The sequence below is a fragment of the Terrapene carolina genome, unplaced genomic scaffold (genome assembly GCF_002925995.2).
Source record: "Terrapene carolina triunguis isolate 2854851 unplaced genomic scaffold, T_m_triunguis-2.0 Scaffold179, whole genome shotgun sequence".
Classification (NCBI taxonomy): Eukaryota; Metazoa; Chordata; order Testudines; family Emydidae; genus Terrapene; species Terrapene triunguis.
In genome coordinates this window covers 698,360-722,329 of record NW_020664530.1, presented here as the reverse complement: position 1 = coordinate 722,329, position 23,970 = coordinate 698,360, and the positions used below count along the sequence as shown (strand labels likewise).

Sequence of the window (23,970 nt, the reverse complement as noted above, 5' to 3'; positions counted from 1 at the left end):
AGCCTTCATGCTTGATTAGTCTTTAATTATACAAATACCTACATATTAAAAAAGTTTTCTTTTTTCCATACTTTGAGCATGTAATTATTTTCTCTTGCATGCAATAACCTTTAATTTTAGGATTAAGCAACTGATTCTCTTTAGTATGGATGGATTTTTTCAAGTGTTAAAGCAAATTTGGTTATTGTATTATGAGTAGGAAAATTAACTTTAGGAAAACCTTTCATTAGAGCATCTGACAGCACACTGATCAGCTGCTGACAGAAACTTCAACATATTCATACGTGAAGACAAAATAGGGGCCTGATTCTCTTTCCTTTGAAAGCAGTGGCAAAACATCAGAGGGTGGAGGATTGGGCCTACAAGACCGCTTGAATTTTCTTGCTTTTTATAGTAGGAGTATGATTTGTATTACAGTCGTACCTAGAGGACCCAGCTGAGATCAAGGCCCCATTTCACAGCACCAAAACAATGTAAAAGACTGTAGTTCTAGAAGAGTTTCCAGATTCTAAATAGATCAGACAAATGGAGAATCAGAGAAAATCAGGGAGCAGAGGCAGAGAAAGGTGAAGTGACTTGCACAAGCTCACATAACAGGTCAATAGCAGAGTTGGGGGTACAACAAAGATATCCTGATGGCTGCTCCAATGCCTTATTTTCTAGACCACATTGCCCTCCCTGTGTATATTAGTTTTAGAATGTTAACTCTACAAGAAAACTTTTTTTAAGTATCAATAATGAGCATAGAGTGAAACCCCATTCAGAACATTCATATTCTATGTAGAGGAAACAGAGGTTCCAGTCCTGCAGGCCTTAGTCACAAAAACTGCAGGACTGGACCCACGGGATACATGAATGTTATTGATATCCATGAATGTAAACTTAAAATACCAATGATTTCCCTAAAACATACACATCACCCCAAACTTCTTTGGGGAGAAACAGCAATGATTTTAGAATGGATTTGTTTTCTACAGTTTTGTGGGTTTTGTATTTACGTGTACTGTAAATATTGTAAATACACACATTGATTGTATTGAGAACATGTTTTGTGGGTGGGATAGGGTTAAAAAAGGATGATGCTATAATTCCAGAAGGTTAGATTTTTATTTCATAATGTCAGAGAAAGCCTGACCTTGCTCCATCTTAAAGCAACAGGAAAACTCCAACTGACTTAAATAGCATCAGGATGAGACCACAAATAAGAAGGAAAGTTAGCTACAAAGGGTAGTAAACTGACAGCCATCAGGGAGAAGGAAATATACTGAACCCCTTACTTCACTAGTAAACTCTTTGCTGTTATTGAGCCACAGTTTTGGGTGTCATTTTGGTGTTTTGGATCGCCTACATTTTTTAAAATCTTTGGATCGCCTGAGCCTGACTGCTTCTCTGTTATGAGTGTGCAATGATTTTGCAATAGTGGGCTAAGCACAAGTCTTTTTAAAATAAAATAAAATAAAATAAAATAATCTTATCTTCCCTCCCCCCTTACTAGCTCAATGGTTTCAGCAGTCAAAAACATTGTGAAACAATGCTATTTGGTGCAGAGGTTTAATGCACTTAGTCTTTCATTTCTGGAAATTTGGCTTCAAATCCTAATTTCTGTCACAAACATAAAATTGTTTTTTTCAATTTGAGTCCCCAGTGGCCATTTGGCCATATCTACAATGACCGTTTAGAGCTGGGTGAAATAGAGAATTTCTGTTCCACAAGAAATTCAGATATTTCAACAATTATTTTCATCCCAAATTGGAATGAAAAGTTGTATTATCAAAAAGTTTCATAAAATGAAAATTTCTGAAAAATTTCAATTAGAAAGTGTCAAAATGATTTGTTTCAATATTTTCTATCAAAGCAAAACATTTCTACATTCCCATGTATGTTTCATTTCAGTGTGTTGAACTGAATCGAAACATTTTGCTTTGAGTCAGTTCGACAGTAAACGGAATCTGCCTATCCTGGTGATGTGCCTCATGTGAACTGTAATTCAGGTGCCTCATGCAATCATTCTTCCCTTTGGGCAGGGCTCCCTGGCCAGACGACATTTCCCATGATACATCATGCAGGTCAGCCAGAGAGGAAACCACAAGTCATCATGGGAGATGTAGTTCAGATACGGCCCTTGGCTCACAGGAAAGAATGGGGGCATGAATTACCTGAATCACAACTCTCTTAAGGCTAGGGTGACCAGATCGGGACAGTCCCGATATTCGGGGCTTTGTCTTATACAGGTGCCTATTACCCCCCACCCCCATCCCGATTTTTCACACGTGCTTTCTGGTCACCCTACTTAAGGCACTGTATCACTCTAAGCAGATGCGGTTTAATGTTGAATTGACTCAAAATGAAATATTTTGGTTCTGTTTAACAAACGGAAATATTTTGCTTCAGGCTGACCCAAAATGAAATGTTTTGTTTAGATTTTCCTGATATAAAATCATAACATTTCCTTTGGAAAGTTTTGATTATATGTAAACTGCAGTTTCCATTAAAAAAATCATTGTGACAGAAAATTCCTGACCGGTTTTAGTGATCATGTTTGCAAAAGTAAAAATGGGCATATTTTGTGGCAACATTTTTAGGGTCATGATATAGCCATACAAAAGTGGTGTCACAACTACCACCTTCTGATGCAACTGCATATTTCCCAGAATGGGACTTTTTCTAGCAAGTTAGTGTTCTACATGAGTTTGTCATGAAACACTGAACAAATGTCACTAACAGTCACTTTGAGGAAAATAACAGCTTTGATAGCATCTGTACTTTTCTCTTCATTCCAAACACTATTCATCTCACTGAACACTTGTTCCACTGCACTGTTTGTTCTGGGCAAAAACACCAAATTCTACTCTGCATAGCAATAAATCTTGAACAAATGTAAACCCCCCCAATTGTTTTAACTGATTACAAAAAAACAAAAACAAAAACAAAAAAACCAACCAAAACCACCAAGGTGTTTTAGGTGTTCTGAATAAGTCTTGGCACATTTGGACATCCTATGTAAAAGTGAGGTGTATGGTCAACTTAGTCATAATATAATATCACCACACAAGCTGCAGAGTTACTGTGTATCAAGACTGAAGCTTATTGGCAGTACTTCACTTTTCATAAGCTCTACATTCACTCTCAAAGTAAATACTCCCTTTACTCACAGCTCAGCCCAGGCCTGACATTTTTTTGACGTTCAGCTTTTCTTTTGGTTCTTTCTTTCCCTCTTTTTTTTTTAATAGGTGCACACTTCTTCACTTCCTGCTTTTGGCTGGGATCAGAAGCAAAAATACTTAAGTACCGTAATACAGATTGTTCTAAAAATCGTTTAAGCAGTGCTGACACCAAGGATGCTAGAAATCTCACGGGAACAGGCATTCTCCTGAGAGATGCTCAACCTGATTTCCAGATTAAAGAGGTTCAGATGGAGCCAGATCTTGGTCCAATGGTATAGCTCCTTTTGACTTCAATGGAACCAGGAGTTGGTCCCTAATTATTTTTTACCCATTGTATAACATAATGCAATACATGGCAAGTACATGATTTAAAAATAAATCTTAGGATCATCTAGATCTGTGAGATGTCAAGTCTGATTATTGATCGATTATCTGCCAGGACTCCCCTTCTCTCACATGCTGCTTTATATCCATTTATTTAACTTGTCCCTAGTTTAACAGCTACGCTTCCAGTTGGAGCTTTTAAAAGGACTCTTTTCCTAGCTGGAACTATATGTCATGCCCTCTGATCTTTTGATTTTTCATTCTACATGTAATCAATTGTTGGTTACTTCAAATGAAAGTAAAGGGGTGGGGGAGAGGAGAAAATGTAACAAGTAAGATTCTTACAGCTCACCTTTCCAGTGCAACCACTCAGATAAAAGGAAATTTCTTTTTTGCCTTATTTGTTTCTAGTTGCAGTACTGAGGTCAGAATAAGCCAAGAGAACGAAGGGAATAAGCGTCCTGATGGGCTGCCCGAAGCTGGCTGGTGTTACGGATCAGCGTAAAGCCAGCTCTTTTTCCTGTGCCTGGGCCGATGTAACTCACTGGAGTGGCAAATTACATCAGACCTACAGCTGTAACCCGACATTATGATTAATTTGATCAGTAATTTCTCCTGTTTTTCATTTTAATCGGTGTGACTATTCTGCTGTGGCAGGTCTTTCAGATCTAATTAAGATAAATTTCAGAGTAAAAGACTTGGCAGAATTTTCGAGTCAAATCCGAGCATAAAGTGTGAAGACCCGCAGCACCAGTCAATCAATTTCCAGTAAAGACGGCAGACTCTAACTCAGCAATCAACCCATTAACACTTAAGCAAATTTCATAATCTTCAGGACTGTGCTTAGTCACTCTCTCAAAACATTCCGGCTTAAAAAAAACCATTATTATTTTTTTTTTTAACATTCATCCTTCTTTAAATCTGCTACAGCTGCCAAGAGAATCCACAGGTGGACACTTGGATAGAGCTCCGCAGTGCTGCTGAAAAGACTTAGTTTAAAACTTTTAAAAGCTCAGAGCAGAGCGCTTTGCCCTTTTCTTTACGTCAGCACCTGAAAGCCAAGCAAGCCTTGTGAGGTGAAGATGAAGCTTTAATTCTATGAGATCTGCAGGATATTGCTCTCCAATCAGACTCAGTGAGCTACTCAGAGAATTTCATACCATTTGCCTGGTTTCACTTGGTCCATGTGTCATAGGTGCTGGAACTAGGGATGCTGCCGCACCCCGTCTTGAAGTGGTTTACATTATCCACAGGGTTTACAGTTTGGTTCAATGGATCTCAGCACCCCCACTGTACACATTGTTCCAGCACCCCTGCCATGTGTCTCCAAGCAGAAGGAAATGTTTCTCACAGGGCTAGAAAGACTGAGGGCTTCCAATATATTTTAAAAACAGGCCACTTGCAGTTAACTCCCTAAACAGAAGAAAGTGCCCTTTGGCCCAACCCTATGAGGTGTTAATTGCTGAATGGGAATTGAGGGCATTTAGCACTCATAGGAGGAGGTTCTTTGTTCCTCTGGAAAGGCCCTAGGTGAAGTCCATAATTAGAATACTTATGATATCCTCAAATCTGTAGAGCATTACATAAACAAGAATGAAAATGTTCCTACCTTTTTGTGTAACTTTTTTAGTTCGTGGAACCACAGAACTGCCAGAACTGGAGGCAACCCATTGTTCATCATCTAAAAGGGACTTTCAAAACCATCTAAGTGACATAGTAGGACATGTTTCAATGGCACTTGGGCTGCTAAATCATTTAGGAGCTTTGAAAACCCCAGTCCTAATCTCTACTCCTTGTCCTTTTGTTTCCCCCCCCCTGTGATTATAATATCTCTAGTTTGTCTCCAATAAATGGGCATCAAGAGGTGGCGTGGAGATTTCAAATGACTTTATTCCATGGCCTCTTTTGTAAATTAATGCCATTCCCTAGTATATTTTACATATAAAAACTCTTCTCCTTTAAGTGTCAGATTGGAAAGAGGTTTCTTGGATGTAGCCAGCAGGTACATTGTTCATTGGGCCCTTGCTTTTCTGTTCTTGGATTCTTTTGTAAGGACAATATTATAAAATGTTCACCTAAAGAGTCCTGTGGCTGTGTGAAAAATGTGGGGGTGGGGAGGATAAGCCACTGGTTCTGGATACTTCCAGGTTCTTATTAACTTTTTGGAGCCAGTGATGAAAAGCAGGAAACATAAGACCAATACACTGATGACAGACAGACAGTTCCATTGGCTACAAAAGAACGTCTCAGGGCTGTGTTGATTTTTCTGTCACTGGGATCCCTGAGGCTTGCTGTGCCATCAACAGGAATAGCCATCCTACCACTTACCGAGGCTCTGGAAATGTAAGACTTCTTGGGATATGGATCACTTCCAAAATTTGCCCTGGGGAATATTTTTGCTTTTATATTTTTACAGTTTACTAAATACTCTAGTTGCTTTAGGGAGTTTATTAAGTACTCTCCTTTCAGAATCCAGAAATTGCTGGGGAAGCCAGCTCTACTTTCCCCTGCTTTCAAGAATTCTCTGGCAAATGGTTTCCTGTATTAGACTCAGCCTCTGGGGTGTTAATAATGCCAGTTGTTTGGCTTGAAGATTAATTTCTTTCACTTTAAATGTGAGTCAGAGACTGATGCTCTCTGCGCTTCTGAAAATAACAACACCTGCAGAGTATACTTGGATGGACCAGGTAGCCAGTGCTCCAACTGAAAGGAGCTCTCCTCAGGGAATGAAGACACTCTCTTATATATTCCTTCTCAGAACTCTTAAACTTCTCTTTGTTCGTTTAAATACAGCATTCAGCAGCCTTACAATGTGATGATCGAGTGCTTCAACTACCAAAATAGTAGTAAGCTTCTGGGAGGAGGAAGCCAGCTGTGACGAGAAGAGGACCCTTAACTGTACTTCTTTTGGCACTAATGTACTTTTTGTTGCAGAAACCTGAACTGTGGTGTGTTGCTGATCCCTACCTATCCATCGGTTAAGACAAAATGCTGTTTCCACATAGGGCTGAAATAGTCAGAGCCCCCATTGGGACTCTCAAATACACTAACAATGGTTAAGAGAACCAAATTGGAAGGTTACAAAGAGAGGGTTCAATCTCGCACCACTGAATTTTGCACCAAGGGAATTTTGTCTGTGTTTTTATTGGCAGTCGGATCAAACCTATACAGCTTCACCACTAAAGTTGGCACTAATAACTGGCTTCCTCGCTGACAGCGCCACTAGAGAGCAAGGACAGAATGGGTACAGAGGCTGAGGGGAGTGCTCCAGTGTAGACGGTGAATTCTTGTGAATGCAGCACTTCCTCTCCAAAACTCCCAATCTGGCAACTTTCCCTAGAGGGGCAATGTAATGGAGTTCATTCATCACTGGAGGCGCCCCTTGGAGTCGCAGCGCTCTCTCTTTGTGAGGCAGCCCTCAGGCCAGGTCACTATATAGTTTTCCCCATTAGAGGTATTAAAGTTTCTCCAGATCAGCTGTCCAGGTGCCGCCTTCACTGGTCCAGCGCCACTTTTCCAGTGGCTGGTAGGGCAACCCAGGCCCACCTGCTACTCTGAGTATCAGCACTTGGGCTTTCTCCTACTTTGTCTTCCACAGGCTTTCTTCCTCATCACTCCTCTGGGTAAACCCCTTCTGTCAGGGATGGGATCCCAGGGCTTTTGTGCCCTACCCCACCCCTGGTCTCCTCCTATCCACCTCTTTGTGCCCAGAGAGCAACTGAGGACTCTCTCCCTGCAGCCCCTTTCTGCTCTTAACTTCCTGCTCTCAACTTTATACAAGCTCAGCCTGCTCCTGTCCAGCTGGGCTCCTTCTTCAATTAGTTCTTGTCAGCCAAGTCTGAGGCTATGGGCTTGGCTACATTTGCAAGTTAGAGTGCATTAAATCAGCCCCGGGCGCCCTAACTCCTGAGGTGTCCACACTGGCAAGGCACTTAGAGCGCCTGGACTCTGCAGCTGGAGCGCTCCTGGTAATCCACCTCCACGAGAAGCATAAAGCTTGCTGCACCACGGCTGAAATGCCCGGGTATCAGTGTGGACGACATGTTGTATTACTGCGCTGTGATTGGCCTCCAGAAATGTCCCATAATCCCCTGAAGTCAAGTGGCCACTCTTCTCATTGTTTTGAACTCAGCTGCAGGCATGCGGATATCCCCTTTCAAAGCTCCGTTTCTGACAGCCCGCATGCTTATCTGCTCCGGGACACAAAGCAAATCATTACTGTGGAATGCTGCTGCTGCTGCTGAGGCAGGCGTGTGTGTGTGTGTGTGTGTGTGTGTGTGAGAGAGAGAGAGAAGCGGGGGGGTGTCTGTGTGTGTCTGCTGCTGTCTCACCTTACAAGACAGCATGCTGACACACTCTCAGCCCCCCAAACACACTGTCTCTCCCCCCACAAACACACAACACACTCCCTGTCACACTCCACCCCCCCGCCTTTGAAAAGCACGCTGCAGCCACTTGCACACTGGGATAGCTACCACAATGCACTGCTCTCTGTGGCGTTGCAAGAGCTGCTAATGTGGCCATGCCACTGCGCTTGCAGCTGACAGTGCAAACACACGGCAGCGCTTTCCCTGCTGCTGTCTCCGAAGGCCAGTTTAACTCCCAGCGCTCTACATTTGCAAGTGTAGCCAAGCCCTTAGTCTACGCTACCACTCAGGTCGGAATAAGTTACGTCACTCAGGGGTGTGACTAAGCCCCCTGACCGACATAAGTTACACCTACCTAGGCACTAGTGTGGACAGCACTACGTCAGGAGGAGATCTTCTCCCACCAACACAGCTACTGCCACTCATTGGGGGTGGATTAATTAAGTCAATGGGAGAGTTCTCTCCCATCAGCTTAGAGCGGCTACACTAGAGATCTTGCAGCAGTGCAGCTACTCTGATGCAACGGTGCCGCTGTAAGCTCTCTATTGTAGCCATAGCCTCACTCTCCCCTCGGGTGCAGCCTTTGAGCCACCTTAACCTCTTCAGGGCTGGTGTGGGGGTGAACAGCCCATCACAGGCAGTACAAGAACTCGTAAGGTTTCCAGGATTGTGAGCATGACACCACACAAAAATATGAACATGCTGGTAGCGAAAATGATCTCAGCTGGTGAAAATAGCATAGCTCCATTTATACCAGATGAGGATCTGATCCAAACACACAAAAAATCATTTCAATTTTATCAGAATTCTCAGGAACAGGGCTTCAGCTGTGTATATATTTCAGTGGAAAAAGCAACCCTATGAAACAATGACATGTTCTTTATCTGTTTGGAATGAGGTAGGATGGTATCGAGTATATTTGCAGCAAACTTTCAAAATTCGTGTTTGCAAATGGCTGTGGATGACACTTGTTGAATGCAGGGAAAAATCATTTTCAGAGAGACACTGCCAATTAATTACATTTCTTATGGATGAGGCCACCTGCTATTATTTGATTGTAAAAAGCAAAAACTGGAAAAACGACTTATGATTGCTGCATCATTTGACAAATTCACTCATATTAAAACTCTCAGCTGATACCACTATCGCCTCTCGTATTGTAAAGGCACACTATCTCACTTCTAACCAGTACTAAAAGTGAAGAATCATAGAATCATAGGGATCTCGAGAGGTCAGCTAGTCCAGTCCCCAATCCTATGTAGAGGAGCGGTTCACATCTTCTGTACTTCCTTCACTATTTATCTTTACAAAATAGTGTTTTGTCAAGCTGTTCTCAATCATTTGGGGCCAGATTCTGCCACCCTTATTCACACTGAGTAGTACCTTACACTGGAAGTGATCCAATTAATTTCAATGTGACTAGTCAGCCATTAAGGTGGTACCCAGTATGATTATGGGTATTAGAATCCAGATCTTAACTAATCTGGAGTACATGAATGAAAGGAGTACACAGCAATTTGAGAACTGTAAATATGGACAGACAGAAAGACAGAGCAATAACTACATCCTCTGTAAATTAATTATTTTCCCTGCCACTCTCAAAGCAATATAAACTTTGTTGTTCCTCCTGGATCTCAAAGATTTGTAATAAATTTCTGGAAATGTCAGTAAATGTTGAATTGAGCTCCTTTTTTTTTTAATGAGAAACTAACCCTTGAATACTTGTGGGGTTTTTTTGTTTTTGTTTTTTTTGCCTGTCGGAGCCCCAGGCGTTTGTGTACATACTCTCCCTCATTTATAGCTGAGTTTTTCAGTCTTTCTGACTCTCTTTCTTTGTTATAAAAATATCGAGGTGCCAAATACATTATTTAAGATTAGCATGAAAATTTAATCTGAAGAAGACTTTTCTTTCGCCAGCCTACGGTTTTCTTTTATTTGGAGGGCTTTTGTTGTCATCCACCCTTCCCCCCCACTTCTTCCCCTCCACCCTCTTTTTTATTTATTTTTACCTATCATCTTCCTTCAGCTTCAGTTACTGTATGTAGGCTTCTATGACAAAAGGTGGTTTGGCGCAGAGTTCTTAATACAGTCAGAATAATTTTACAGTTGGGACTCTTCAACGGGGAATTTCTGTTTGTGTGTTCAACTTTGCTCATGAGTAGAGCAGTGGAAATTAGTTGGGATCATTCTCCACCTTTAGTGGGGATCTTATTTTGAGGATATAGGTGTGGATGGGTTCAACTGATCCATAATGCTCAAACACCTGGGTCAGTGTTCAACCAGTAGCTAGCCTTGTCTTCGGGGCCAGATTTAAACATGTGTTGTCAACACAAAGTGCCCTGTTCTTGCAGCCAAGCTGATAATGGACTAAGTTATTCTCTAACTTGAATTTATATTGCAAATCATCAAGACCTGAGGGCTCCTAAAAGTATTCATGGAATGGCAAGTCCTCAGGATTTGCCCATTAATAGGTGGCTGTTTATCCTTTGAAATTTCAGCAAGGTGGTCTCTCAAAAACAGGCATAGTGTCCCTTTCAATAGCAGAGACCATCCAGGATCAGAATTATATTTATTCCAAGCTGCCAATAATTTTATAGAACTGAAGTCTTCCGCTGTGTGTCCCAAATGAGCTAGATTTGCTTCCCTGTTCTGGCTCCTTTGTGCTAGTCAATTGGTACAAAGCAACTGGAATCTGACAGCAGCTATCTTGGGGAGAAGTCCCCTGCTCTCAGATGGTGTAAAACCAAAAACCAACCAAACAAAAAAAAACAAAAAACACCCCAAAACTCCTCCATCACCAACTACCCCCCCCCCTTCAAGTCTGGGTAAAAGGGGAATGTAAGGGATCTCCTGGGATGAGGTTGAATGCGGCTCCACTCCAGCAATTCTCATCTGCTTTATTGTCCTTTAGAGATTAGTTATGGACCTCATTCAGCTCTATTTCACTCACATCAATATAAATCAGGAGTAACACCTCTGTAGTCAGGGCAGAACCAGACCCACAGAGTGGAATAACCAAAACTAGGATTTCTCCTCTGCTATTATAAAATAATGGTAAGACTTGCTAAAAAATAATATATATTTTTTGGAAATGCAATCCAGTCCACTGAATTGAATAAAGGATAGCAATAGAATTATAGTGCAATATTACAGAACAATCTGACAAGAATCATGCTGAGAATTTTAGCCAGTGTGCAGTGTATCAGCGTTATTAATTTCTGATCAGCTAGAGAAAGCACCTCACTCAGGTATACCTAAGCAAGTCACTTTCATTTAATTTTCTTTCTGAAGACATGACAGCATCTGTACATTTCAAGATATAATTGTTGTTATCCTTCAGAGTTTTTGAAACAAACGCAATCATCCTTCTGAATTACTGGCTTCTCATGACAATCTTTTGAGGTTGCATTGTTCTAAACTAATATCTCTCAGACAGATCCTGAATAATGTAAGAAGATAAAACCCACATGAAAAATCAAGAATTCAGAAATGAAATTTAAGCTGTCAAATTTTAACTTAGTTGATCTTTATTCCCTTAATATTCCTCAAACAAAAACCATTTCATTCTAGTTCATAAAGATCATTACCTTAGAGGCCATAATATCTTTGAATTTAGTTCCAGGTCGATTTTTAAGTTAAAGTATCAGACATACAAACAAACAAACATACATACATTCTAAGCAGGTATTATAAAGTAGATATATAAGGTGATGCCAAATATCTGCTGTATGCTATTGCTAGTTTACTTGTACAAAAGAAAAAAAAAACTTTGGACCCAGTCCTGAAACCAGATCCACCCAGGTGTAAAGGTTCATCTTTGCAGATCAGACTGCAGGATTGGGGTCTGAAAGGTTAAATTTTGCTTGACGAAAAGGAGTTTACCATTAGTCTAGGCCATGATTCAACACATCTCTAACTCTGAGTATGCAAGTAGTCCTACTGAAGTTATAATGTAACAGCAGCTGCTTTGGAGGCATTTGTATGGGTATCAATGATCTGCATATTAAAGAATCCCAAAGTACTGAATAACATAATATACTGTCCTCTAAATAGCCCTTAACACAATACATTTAGGGAGGTTTAGAAGCATTATGTTCTGTTGTAGAAAAGGTTCACAGGTTAAATCAATGGGATTACTCACGTGCATAAAGTTAGGCATGTGGTCAAGGATCTTTTTGAAGAGAATTATTTTGTTCATGGATAGCCATATTTTAGTGGTTAAAGAAATGATCATAGAAATACTTAAACTTATCAAGAACTCAAACGCTTCAAGGCAAGGTGAGAGTATAGGGCTACCCCTTAAAATCCCCAGGTCAGACTGTGACTGGCCTGATGGGGGTGCACAAGCATCATCATCTCCATGTTATAATCTGATACACATACCAAGATCCCTAGCAGAGTAACATCAACATGAGTGCTAGATTCCTGAGTCTGGCACCTTTCAGCGGCACTAAATACAATTAATTAAAAACACATTAAAATAAAAAAATGGGTCAGCTACCTTTAAATTTAAAGAAATTCTAAACAGAGGGAGAGAGCGAGAGGCAGGAAGGAATGGTTAGGATGCTGGCCTGTGGCTTAGGAGATCTAGGTTCAGTTCTGTGCTCCACTACAGTCTTCAGTGTGACCTCAAAGAAATCATGACTCCATGTGCCTCAGTTCCCCATCTGTAAAATGGGGATAATAGCACTGCCCTACCCCTGAGGTGTTGTGAGGATAAATACATTAAAGATTGCAAGGTGCTCAGATACTATGCTAATGGAGGCCATATAAAGTATCTCACACAAAGAGAAGTTACTGCTGTGACATGCTTCTTTGTGCTCCTCCAAGTGAAAAATGACTTTGTTTAGCTAAAACTTTGCAGTCATATTGGTCTGTACCTTTAGATCAGAGATGGGCCTAGGAGGGAGTGTTCAGATCCAGATTAGGTTCAGTTTAAGGTTCGAGGCCACATCAGGGCTAAGGGTTAAATTCTGATTCAACGCTGATGACATCTCTTGAACAGTTCTCATTAGATCTTAGTCCTACCTAGTGGAAATCTCAGGCGGAACTGTTCTCACTGGCATTTGGATTCCCCTTTACCAGAACTGGGAAATATGCCCCTTGCCATTTTGGATCTGATCTGCAGCCAACGCTCCAGCAAGTGGGTTTGGATCTGGGGAACTGAAATAGGAGCCCACACAAAACGTAAAGGCTCCCAGATTGAAAGGTTCTGGTTTTGGCTCAGCTGCATTTGAGATAGGTTGGAAATTAACAAACAGAATTAAAAAATGGGTTTTTTTTTGTTTAGAAGACCAAATGCACAGTAACTTCCAAAGCAAATAGCTAACAGGCATTTTTAGTAGCATATAAAAAATGTACTTAGCGTGCATGCATGGCAGCTGCACGGAGACAATAAAATGTAACCGCAGCTCCTTTGGAGCTATTTCTGTCTCTATGTGTCAATAATCTGCATATTAAAGAGTCCCAGAGCCCTCTCTAACATGATGGACTGTGCACTAAGTAGTACCTAAGTAGCCCTTAACACAATACACAGTAGGAGCTCTAGCAGCATTATGCTTTGCTGTAGAAAAGGCTCACAGAGTAAGGACCTGTCTCCAATGGACTTTTAGTGTATTAGCTGAACCATTTTAAAACACAGTTTTTATTCAGTTTAGTCTTAAAGAGGTTGCATATGATCTGACTGGCCAGCATGGACAGGGCTGAGTGCCTCATTTAAACCAATTGTAATAATTGTGTAAAAAGCATTTGAAAATAGTGAAATCATTATAGCGTTAAAGATGCAAGGTGAACAGGCCTGAAACCATAGAGTTGTCAAAGCATAAAAAGGGTAATGGCAAAGTTTATAAAATAAAGTAAATGAAAACCTTTTTTTGCAGTATTTCTAGCTGTTGTTTAAAGTACAGTTCTACTCTGAAAAGTGAATGTATAAAAACAGCACCTTTTTACTCGAGAGATCTTCTCCTTGTGTGTATTCACAGTCATAGTTATGTGTGTAGTCAAAACTGCTCTTGTGGGGTTTGGATCCAAGATGATGAAATTCAAGTAAGAACAACTGATCTTGTGAGAGTGGTTTTTTTTTTTAAACAAAACTTTCTGGAACTGCTTGCAAGGCTTTGGCCCCATCATACTCAACCCCTAATCTGGATCTGAGCACTGCTGCTTCAACTGCCTCTGGCTGAAATAGAGCTATATACTTTTTTCGTATTAAGAAATATTATGAACAAAAGTTCTAATATCCACCAATGCCTTTTCAAGTCTAGTGTAGAGTCATGAATCTAATTAATTATAAAGTGCTCAATGGGATCGTAGTGGCTTTGATGGAGTTGTAAGCCTATTATGTCAGTTACCTCTACAAATCTGAGGAATTTCCAAACATCAGGAGACTGTACATACTGTATTATATTCAGTGCAATAATTAGGCACACAGGGCTTGTTCCTGCACTACTGAAGTTAGTGTGAGTTCTTGCTCCCCAATAGATAAAGTTGTAGCTGGCTGTTTGAAATTTGTGCACACATTAGCTGACATTCATAGATTTTAAGGCCAGAAGGGACCATTAGAGTCTAGTCTGAACTCCTCTATGACACAGGCTATTAAATTTCACCCAGTTACCCCTATGTGGAGTCCAATAACTTGTGTTTGGCTAAAGCATCTCTTCCTGGAAGGCATCCAGGTCTTGATCTGAAGACATCAAGAGATGGAGAATCCATCACTTCCTTTGGTCATTTGTCCCCATGGTTAATCTCCCTCACCATTAAAATTTGTACCTTATTTCTAATTTGAATTTCTTTGGCTCTAACTCCCAAACATTAATTCTTGTTATGCCTTTATATATAGCCCTCTGTCTGCAGTACTGTATATTCATCTTCTAAAACTTCTAAAGTTGATGTGCAATAGCACTCAATATGATCATTAAGTACTGCGGGCCTGAGTCTCCTCTCACCTCTGTAAATCAGGAGTAGCTCTCCACTGTCTTTAATGGAGTTACACCAGTATACAACCAGAGTAGCTGGGAGAAGAATGTGGCCCAGTCTGTGCAAGTAGACACAGTTATGTCTAGCCATGTGTCAACAAAAGGCCTTATGAACAACAAAAAGAGCCACGAGTCACTGTAACTATTATTGCCCCCAGCATTTCAGACATGACAGTGGGGTGAGTAGGTAAGGATGGATTTAACCCTGGATTTGTGGTCCGCCATACGAGTCTCAATATTGTTTAATTTAGCTTTTGTTCTTAATAAGACTAACGATAAAATGTGGAGATGAGAGAAAGGGCACCTTTCCTACCCTCTGCTTTGAAACTTTTTGGAAATAGTGGAAGCTAAAGCATGCTGAACACTTATGTTATGACAGCAGAATTCTGAATGTACAATAATGATCATTTTGGGAGCATAATAACTTTAAATGGCAGCTGACTTTGTGGCTGCTTTCAGAAAATAGCAGATGGTGAGACTGGTGGGCCAAACTGATCTCTGCTATAACACCCACGAACCTAGTGGAGTTACATCAGAGAAGAATTTGGCCTGTTTCACCTAGGAGCTTACGATGTTTGTTTCAGGAGCAAAAGATAATATTTGCCCTTCAGAAGCAAACAGTCTAGGAATTTCACTTGTTTTGTTTTTCTAGTTTCCTAAGACAGGCTTAGGCTGAAAGCAGCATGCACATAAAGGATTGATTCAAATTAGCTGACACTGATCAGTGTGTATGCTCAGCACATGCAGTGTGCATTTTATTTCCCCCACAACGAGTGGATTGCTGCCTTCCAGAAGAGAGAAAGTTACTGTTCATTGCTACACAGTAGAGATTTCTATTCACCAGGGACCATCGTACCTGCAGTGGATTTGGAGAAGTGAGTGGAGATGGAAGGCCATGTCCTGGTGACTGGTTGGGTTTCTGAGGGGAGTTTGAGGACTGCTGGGCTGGCGGTGGTTGGGTCTGGCTCTGGGGCTGCGTTTGGTTCTGCTGTTGTGGTGTCTGCTGCTGCTGTGGTGGCGGCTGCGGTTGTTGGGCTTGTTGTGTCTGCTGAGCTTGTTGCTGCTGCTGGCTTGTTTGCTGCTGCTGTTGTTGCCCTTGTTGCTGCTGCTGCTGTTGATGATGCTGGAGCTGTTGAAGATGCTGAAGTTGCTGAAGCTGGGAATTCAGGGATGAGGTAGCTACAAATTAAAAAATTAAACCGAATTATACATGATACAGCTCATGTACTCCAGAGACACTTACTAGGTGAATTATATGCTGGACCAAATCCTGGTCCTATTGAAGTATATGGCAAAACTGATTTCAACCTGGCCAGGAACTGGCCCATTGTGAACAACACAGTGCAGGCTCCTGCAAGAGTCTAAGAAATATTCCACCAAGAAAACCAGCATTCAGTTCTGCTAGTGCAGCTCTTTGGTGAAATCCTGGCTCCACTGAAGTCAAAGGTAAAACACCCATCCAGTGAGCCCATGTGTAGGTTTGGAGCCGGATCTTGCAGTCTTTGCTCAGACAAACCTAGCAATGAAGTCAGTGGGAATTTTGCCTGAGTAAAGACTAGAGGACTGGGCTGATGGGATGCTGTTACACATACCATAGCGTGATTTGATGCCACTACATAGAGAAAGAGAGAATCAAGGTTATAAAATAAAGCATTCCCTGAAAAGATGAGCAATGACACAACAAAGCTGTAATATTGACACAGGGTATTTATATGGTAGGTATCAGGAGATAAAATATCAGGTGTGATGTTTTTTGTACAGCGCATAGGTAATAGACAGTAAAATGCACTTGTGCCTCTGAGCTTTGAGTCCACCTTATCATTCAGTCTAAAAGCTGTAAAACTCTTGTGAATTACTGCCAGCCTGGTAGACACCGCTCTCATCTGCTGGTGGCAAAAATATCACTTTTTCACTAGTATGGTGCCCTCAACCAAAAGCATCCAAAAGTGTGGGCTCAGTTCACCCTGTTGGCACAAAGAACACATGGTATCTCCTAGTGCCAGCAGGGCCACCTTAGGCAAATGGGAATCCAGTCACGGAGGAGGGCACACAGCGTTTGCATTGGGGACTTCATATGTGGAGGGCAATATTAAGTTGCAAGCCAGGCTTCATAGAAGCTGTGTCAGATGCAGCTGCCCAGAAGATTCACTGAATCAGCACATGTCCCAAGAGTCCATTTACCTATGCTCAGCCATCACTTTTGGAGCTGTACTGGCTGGCGACAGGAGCCCAATGGACAGGAGGTTGTAAGTGTCATTCACTGCTACAACCCACCGTCCAGAGGGTCTTGTTGCCACCAGGATGCTCCATCCGGAGTTGTATCAATGGAAGCCAAAGTAACCTTGGAGTGAATCAAGCCTATTATTTAGAAATATAATTTACATTTCATGGCAAGAAACATTGTTTACCAGGTTCAACTGTAGATTTGTCAAATAAACAAAGTTGATTCAGCTTTCTTTTCACGCTGATAGCCCTATTCCAGCTCTCTAGGTATGTATGCCCTACAAATGACACTGAGGATTTGGAGTGATTTCTGAAGTCACTGCATGGGTAAAGTGGCATAAAACAAAAGAAACGGGTGAGGAAGAGCAGGGAAGTATAAACCACATAGGATGCATGGTGGAGTGGGCAGCATATGGGAAGAACCTTTCATCACCCCATTCCAATATTCCTAATTTATCTGCAATAATATACAGGTATTCTTCAATCAACAAAGAGAATCAAATGGCTAATGTGTATTTACATGAATTACAGTCATGTATGTATGACTCACCTCAAAAGCAACCTGAAAAGGAAATTAAACTGCAGCTACATCAAGGGAAACAGGGCCGGCTCTAGGCACCAGCAAACCAAGCACGTGCTTGGGGTGGCACATTTTCAAGGGCAGCATTCTGGCCGTCTTTTTTTTTTTTTTTTTCCTTTTTATGCTTCGGGTGGCAAAAGCCTAGAGCCGGCCCTGGCGGCAGCAGCGCATCGCCCTGGGGCCGCTGCGGTTCGCGCCGCGGGGGAGCAGCGCCCACACCTTGTGGCTGGGCCGGGCAGGCTCCGAGCAGGGGACACTCGGGCTGGGAGCTGCCCCTCGGGGCACACGGAGCTGCCTGCAGATGCCGCAGGGCGGCCGCCTCCCCAGCGCCGCAGCCGAGGCTGGGTGAAGCGGCCAGAGCCACAAAGGGTCTGCGGCAGGGCGGCCAGAAGCAGCAGCAGGCCAGAAGCAGCTTGTCCTGAATTTGGTATTCTCAGTTGTGACCCACTGAGGCACCGTGATAGGCTGGCTGTAGAGAGCCACGGCGAGACACGGGGTGCTTGAGCCCAAAGTCCTGGAAGAAGTGAGGCCACGGGGCCCGGCTAGGTCTACACTACCCGCCTGAATCGGCGGGTAGAAATCGATCTCTCGGGGATCGAATTATCGCGTCTTGTCGGGATGCGACAATCGATCCCCGAATCGACGCTCTTACTCCACCAGCGTAGGTGGGAGTAAGCGCCATCGACTGGGAGCCGCAGAGGTAGATTTTGACGCCGTCCTCACAGCGGGGTAAGTCGGCTCTGATACGTCGAATTCAGCTACGCTATTCGCGTAGCTGAATTTGTGTATCTTAAATCGACCCCCCCCGTAGTGAAGACCTGCCCCTAGATGCCTACGTCTGTTTAGGGTAACTGCTGAACATAGCAAGTGATGATGAACAAAACAAAGGACATGTGATTGGGAAGATGGCGCAAATATTAACAAGACGACATGGGGAGTATTGAAAGTGGAGAATGTGGAGAATAATGAATGTTGCTGCCAAAATATTCCTATTACTGAGCTGTTGGAGAGGAAAACAAGTAACTGTTTAATGGAAGCTAAACATGACAAAATAAAAATAGAGAGCAACCATCAAATTAAAGGCGCTTACAATACACCAGGCAAGACACACCAACCGGGAGCAGTAACTGTATGCTCCCACCACTTTAGAAAACAGAACCATGAGCTAGATGACTCAAAGTCTTGAGGGTAATTTTAAAAAAAACCTTCTAAGATTTTTCTACTAGCATATGAAAATGAAGACTGGAGAGTACATGTATGTTGGAAGGCAACTCTGATTCCATTATATGAAAATATAGTTAGCACTAATACAGTCTGCAATACATACAACTTTTTTATGGAAGGAAGGTACATTTGCTCCAGGGGGTAAGCAATCTACACCAGCCTTTTACCTTGCACAGATTACTTCCCCCTCCTGGCCATCAGGAGTGCCAGAGTCAAGGCTCCCCCACTCGCTGTCCCTGCCTGCTCTTTCCCCAGCCTCTTGTGTGGGAAGGGGAGTGGTGGCTGCATGGAAGCTGCATTCCTCCCAGTTCTATAACTAGGGCCCTACCAGATTCATGATCCATTTTGGTCAATTTCACAGTCATAGGATTTTAAAAATCGTAAATTTCATGATTTCAGCTATTTAAATCTGAAGTGTCACAGTGTTGTAATTGTATGGGTCTTGACCCAAAAACGAATTGTGAGGGGGGTCTCAAGGTTATTGTAGGGTGGGTTGCGGTACGGCTAGCCTTACTTCTGCACTGGGACACTGGCTTCAGAGCTGGGTGCCTGGCTAACAGCTGCCACTCTCCAGCCACCCATCTCTCAAGGGAGCGCAGAAGTAAGGGTGGCAATACCATGACCCCCCTAAAATAGCCTTGTGACCCCCCTACAACTCCCTTTTGGGTCAGGAACCCCAATATGAGAAACACTGGTCTCCCCCATGAAATCTGTATAGCATAGGGTAAAAGCACATAAAAGACCAGATTTCACTGATGTGTTTTTCATGGCCGTGAATTTGGAAAGGCCCTATCTATAACCTATGATGTACATAGCCCATACAGAGGAGTAAGGGTGTAGCTTACATTCCCTTACCCTACTGTGCAGGTCAGAGTAAGCCACAACCTTGTCCTTGAAGGCTAACCAAAGCCCCAAATATTGTGATTTTACTCTAGAGGAAATTTTAAAAAGTGTTTCTGGAAAGCAAAATAATGGTCAAACCACACTTTTTAGTAATGCATTTGGGAACAAGGAAAGATGGAGATGGTATGATGGGGGAATTCATATGGTTCTGACCATACGAATGTGTAACAACAGAGTTGTCCTAAATTTGCTTTATGGTTGAAAGTTTAAAGTGTGAAAAATGTAACATTAAAAGAAATACAAGAAGACGCATTGTTAAAGTTAAAAGTGGCATTGCCTGGAGGTCTCAAATAGTCACTTGGGAGCACAGGCAGGGCAGTGAAGAAAAGAAAGGCAAAAAAAGGAATGAAGATATTTAACATAATAAAACAAATGAGGGGGAAGGTTCAGTACAGTGCCCAAATTACAAGGATATGTTTTTGTGACTGAGTAACACAAAACAACTGGAATACAGTACTAATATTTTAAGAAATATTAGTATTAATCTTTTTCCTCACAGAGCACATTATTTAATTTCAGAATGCTTCTTTTAATGAAATGTGACTTGTTGCCAGTGACAGAAGTGCAACTGAAGTAACAGCACACACTCTAGGGAAACAGATAATGGAATTGATGTTAAACTGTTTGCTTAAACCTAGGAGAGTAAAACCTGAAGAGGTAAAATTTCTTTAAATCTATGAATCTTCTTGAAAGGAATGTGTCGCTTGTGACTAAAGCAGTGACTTCAAACCCTGCAAAGAAGTAATTTAATTTGATGGAATGGCTAGCCAAGCAGCTTATGTCTTCCTGTTCGCACCACCTCCATTAACAAGCTATGCATTAGGCCAGCTTCAGCACTGTACTGTTTCAAATTAAATCTTCATTAAAGTGTTTTCTTGATAGCATATTCTGAAAAACAGTACAATTTATTTTTCTATTTTACAAACATTTCTACCTTCATGTCCTCTCTTCTCCTTAACCCAAATAGTACAGAGACAAAGTCCATAAACGCAACCAAATCCCTCTCTTGTCTTAGACCTTGTGACTTAGGGCCAGATTTTGATACTTTTATTCATGTTGAATGGCACCATACTGGAGAAGAATGTCTGGTGCTTAGAGCACTAGCCAGGGCTTAGGAGACCCAGATTCAATATCCTGCCCCACCACAGATTTCCTGTGTGACCTTGGGGCAAGTCACTGAGTCTCTCTGTGACTCAGTCCCCCAGCTATAAAATGGGCATAATAGCACTTCCCTGCCTCACAGGGGTATTGTGAGGATAAAGACGTTAAAGATTCTGAGGCGCTCACATACTATGGTAATGGTAACCATATAAATACCTATGACAGATACTCTATGATTTGCCCATAGAATCTGACACTTTATTCGCCCTGGGGATGGGAGAGGGTGGAAACAAGTGGAGATGGAGGAGGCAGTAGGCTCCTACTCTGTTTGTCTATTGGCAATCTGAGTCAATAGAGTCTTGTCTGTTTGGAAGAGCTCTGTACAAATCCTCTCTGAGGCAACACTTAATGGCCTACTAAGTTATAAATTACATTGAAGAGGTAAAAGTAGGGATTTGGTTTTCTTAATATGATGATAAACAACTTTTTCACTGACTAACAAACAGTTGTGGAATTGGAGGAAGGACTCTTGGAAACAGACACTGCTCTTGTATCATCTGAAATTCCACCAGGCTCCAAGCGCTGAAGAAAGTGACAAATGTCAGACAGGTATACAAGTCATAAAAGCTAAGGAGCGTAGACAAACGACATGATTTAATTGAAAGCAATAAATACATGACAAACCCCATTGATTATACTACATATGCAGTTTGTGAGAGGCAGTGTGATGAGGAGTGAGCATGGGACTGGATGCCAGATCCAGCACTCACTTTGACAGCAGATTCATTGTGTGGCTTTGGGTAAGCCACTCAGGATACATCTACACTGCAAACCCTCCCACTCCCTCTCCCCCATGGCAGTGAGTCTCAGAGTCTTGGTCAACTGACTTGTGCTCACAGTACAAGGCTAAAAATAGCAGTGTAGACGTTCCCACTCGGGCTGGTGCCTGGACTCTGAAATCCGGCAATAGAGGAGGGTCTCAGAGCCTGGGTTCCAGACCAAGTGAGAACGTTTACACTGCTATTTTTAACCCCATAGTAGGAGCCTTGCAACCCACGTCGGTTAACCTAGGTTCTGAGACTCGCTGATACCTTTTTGTTTGGTTTTGGGTTTTTTTGCAGTGTAGAAATACACTCAGTGATGTCTACGCTGCACACTAAGCCGCTCTCTATAGATATGTAAAACATAACATGTATTCACCTACCTCACAGGAATCTTATGATGATGTATGTGCTAATTATTGGCTAGAACTTTGGCGATAAGTGTGAAGTATTAATTTATTTTTTCAGAACTGTATATTTTATCTAAGATAAACAAAATCAAATTTCTGCAAAAAGTGTCCCGAAGAAAATCCCTCTTTTCTATCATTCAACAAAGAAACAGTAAAATGAATCATTTTAAGGGAGAGATAAGTTTAATGAGCTAACATTTTCTATATTGTATCTAAACTGTAAACAAGGAACAGGAAAACCCACAGGAACTGGAATTCATCTCAAATTCTATTAATGAAAAATGCATATTGAATTGATATTATGTATGAATCTAAGGAATCCGTTCCAGCCCTTTAGGAAAAGGAAGCTGGTAACATGTATGTATGCTTATAGACAAAAAGAAACAAGCTGGCTTTCTAATTTGAGTGTCTCCATTGTGAGTACAATATGATCTTGTCATACTACAGACTAGTTACGAATGTGTGTGATACAGTTGCAGTCACCCTAGTGCTGAACTGGTGTGTATGGCAATTATGATGGATCCTTAATTGTTGCAGTGCCCTGGTAAATCTCCTGAGGGATGGTCACACGTTTCAGTGATCACCGCGTTATATAAAAGGCTAACGCAAAAACTCTATAAGGGCAGAAAAACATGTAGGGAGCGACTTGTACCTGCTCAGCACAGCTCAGAGTCAGGGGTGCTGTAGAGCCAGGCTGTGCCAGGGGGAGCATCCACACCTTGCTTTTCTGATCTGCCCAGTGCCCCTGCTACTACATCTCTTAATGGTGTTGCCGGTTCCACTCTAGTGCAGAGGGAGAGCATGAGCTAGGCTTCTCCATGCCCCTCCCAGTTCCCTTTGGGCCAACATAATCTGCCTGGCCCTTATGTTGTTCACATAAGGTGGGGCGTGGGGAAGGCCCTTTCATGCTCCTCCACCTCTCCTGTTCATCCACGTATCACTCATGTAGGAAACTGGCAGGTAACTTTAGCCATTAAAGGTGATGCAATGGGTCCAATTCACCCCTGATGTAACTATGCTGAAGGCAATGAATTTACACCAAGAATTCATTCTGCTCCACGAGTCTAAGGGAGAGAAGGTCTGATTCATGGCTGTAGCAGGAAAAATGAAGGTAGTCATGGCACCAACTATATGTACTCCGGTCCCAGTTCTGCTTGCACTGACTTCAGTGGGAACAGGAGTAGGGTCTCATTTGTCATGGTTAGTATGTTTCTGCAACTGTCCAGGCAAAAAGAAGGGCTCTGAATGTCAATAATAGCAAAAGAAAAAATTATAAATATTTTTTTCCTAGCAACTGAAAAAAAAGTTAACAAAGCCACAAAAGCTTAATTATATTTATTTTCAGATCCAGACCCATATTTAACACCCCATTCACAGTATAAATTCAGATTCCAAAGATCTCTCAAGCCTAATCCTAAAATCAAATTAGAGCTCTTGTAATTCAACTTGTATTCTGAATTTGTTCTTGTGGATGAACTCCACATATTGTCTGATTAGAGAGAGAGAGTAAAGAGGAGAAAGGGATTGTGGGAGTTTGAAGGAATACTTTATTGTTACTTTTCCCTAAAGCCTCATATTTGCATAATTGCGCAGATGTTATACAGTGCCTTGATGTGATGTACAATTGACTAAAATGTAATGCGATGTACAACGGACAAAAAGAGAAAATCATACATTATACCTTTTCCTATTTCACTGAGCACAGAACTCGGCTCTAGCTGCTTTTAGAGGCTAATGTCTTTTTCCACTTCCCCAATAATGGAGAATGGATTTACATTGCCTCAAACTAAAAAGTGTAACTAACTTAAGCATCCGAGCTTGCGTCCGAGTTGACATGGCCTGCTTTTTCCTGTTGTTTCTCTTTTAATGAGGTATATCT

At 41.9% G+C, this 23,970-nt stretch overlaps 1 protein-coding gene across 2 annotated transcripts in view; it reads right to left on the bottom strand.

The window, feature by feature from the left end:
• The window catches only part of LOC112113484 (POU domain, class 6, transcription factor 2), a 388,658-nt gene that overhangs the window by 102,780 nt on the left and 261,908 nt on the right, over window positions 1-23,970 (bottom strand). For both annotated transcript variants that reach the window (XM_026654065.2, XM_026654066.1), the window contains one exon: window positions 15,686-16,008. In XM_026654065.2, the coding sequence (XP_026509850.2) occupies window positions 15,686-16,008 (323 nt within the window). The remainder of the gene's footprint in view (window positions 1-15,685; window positions 16,009-23,970) is intronic.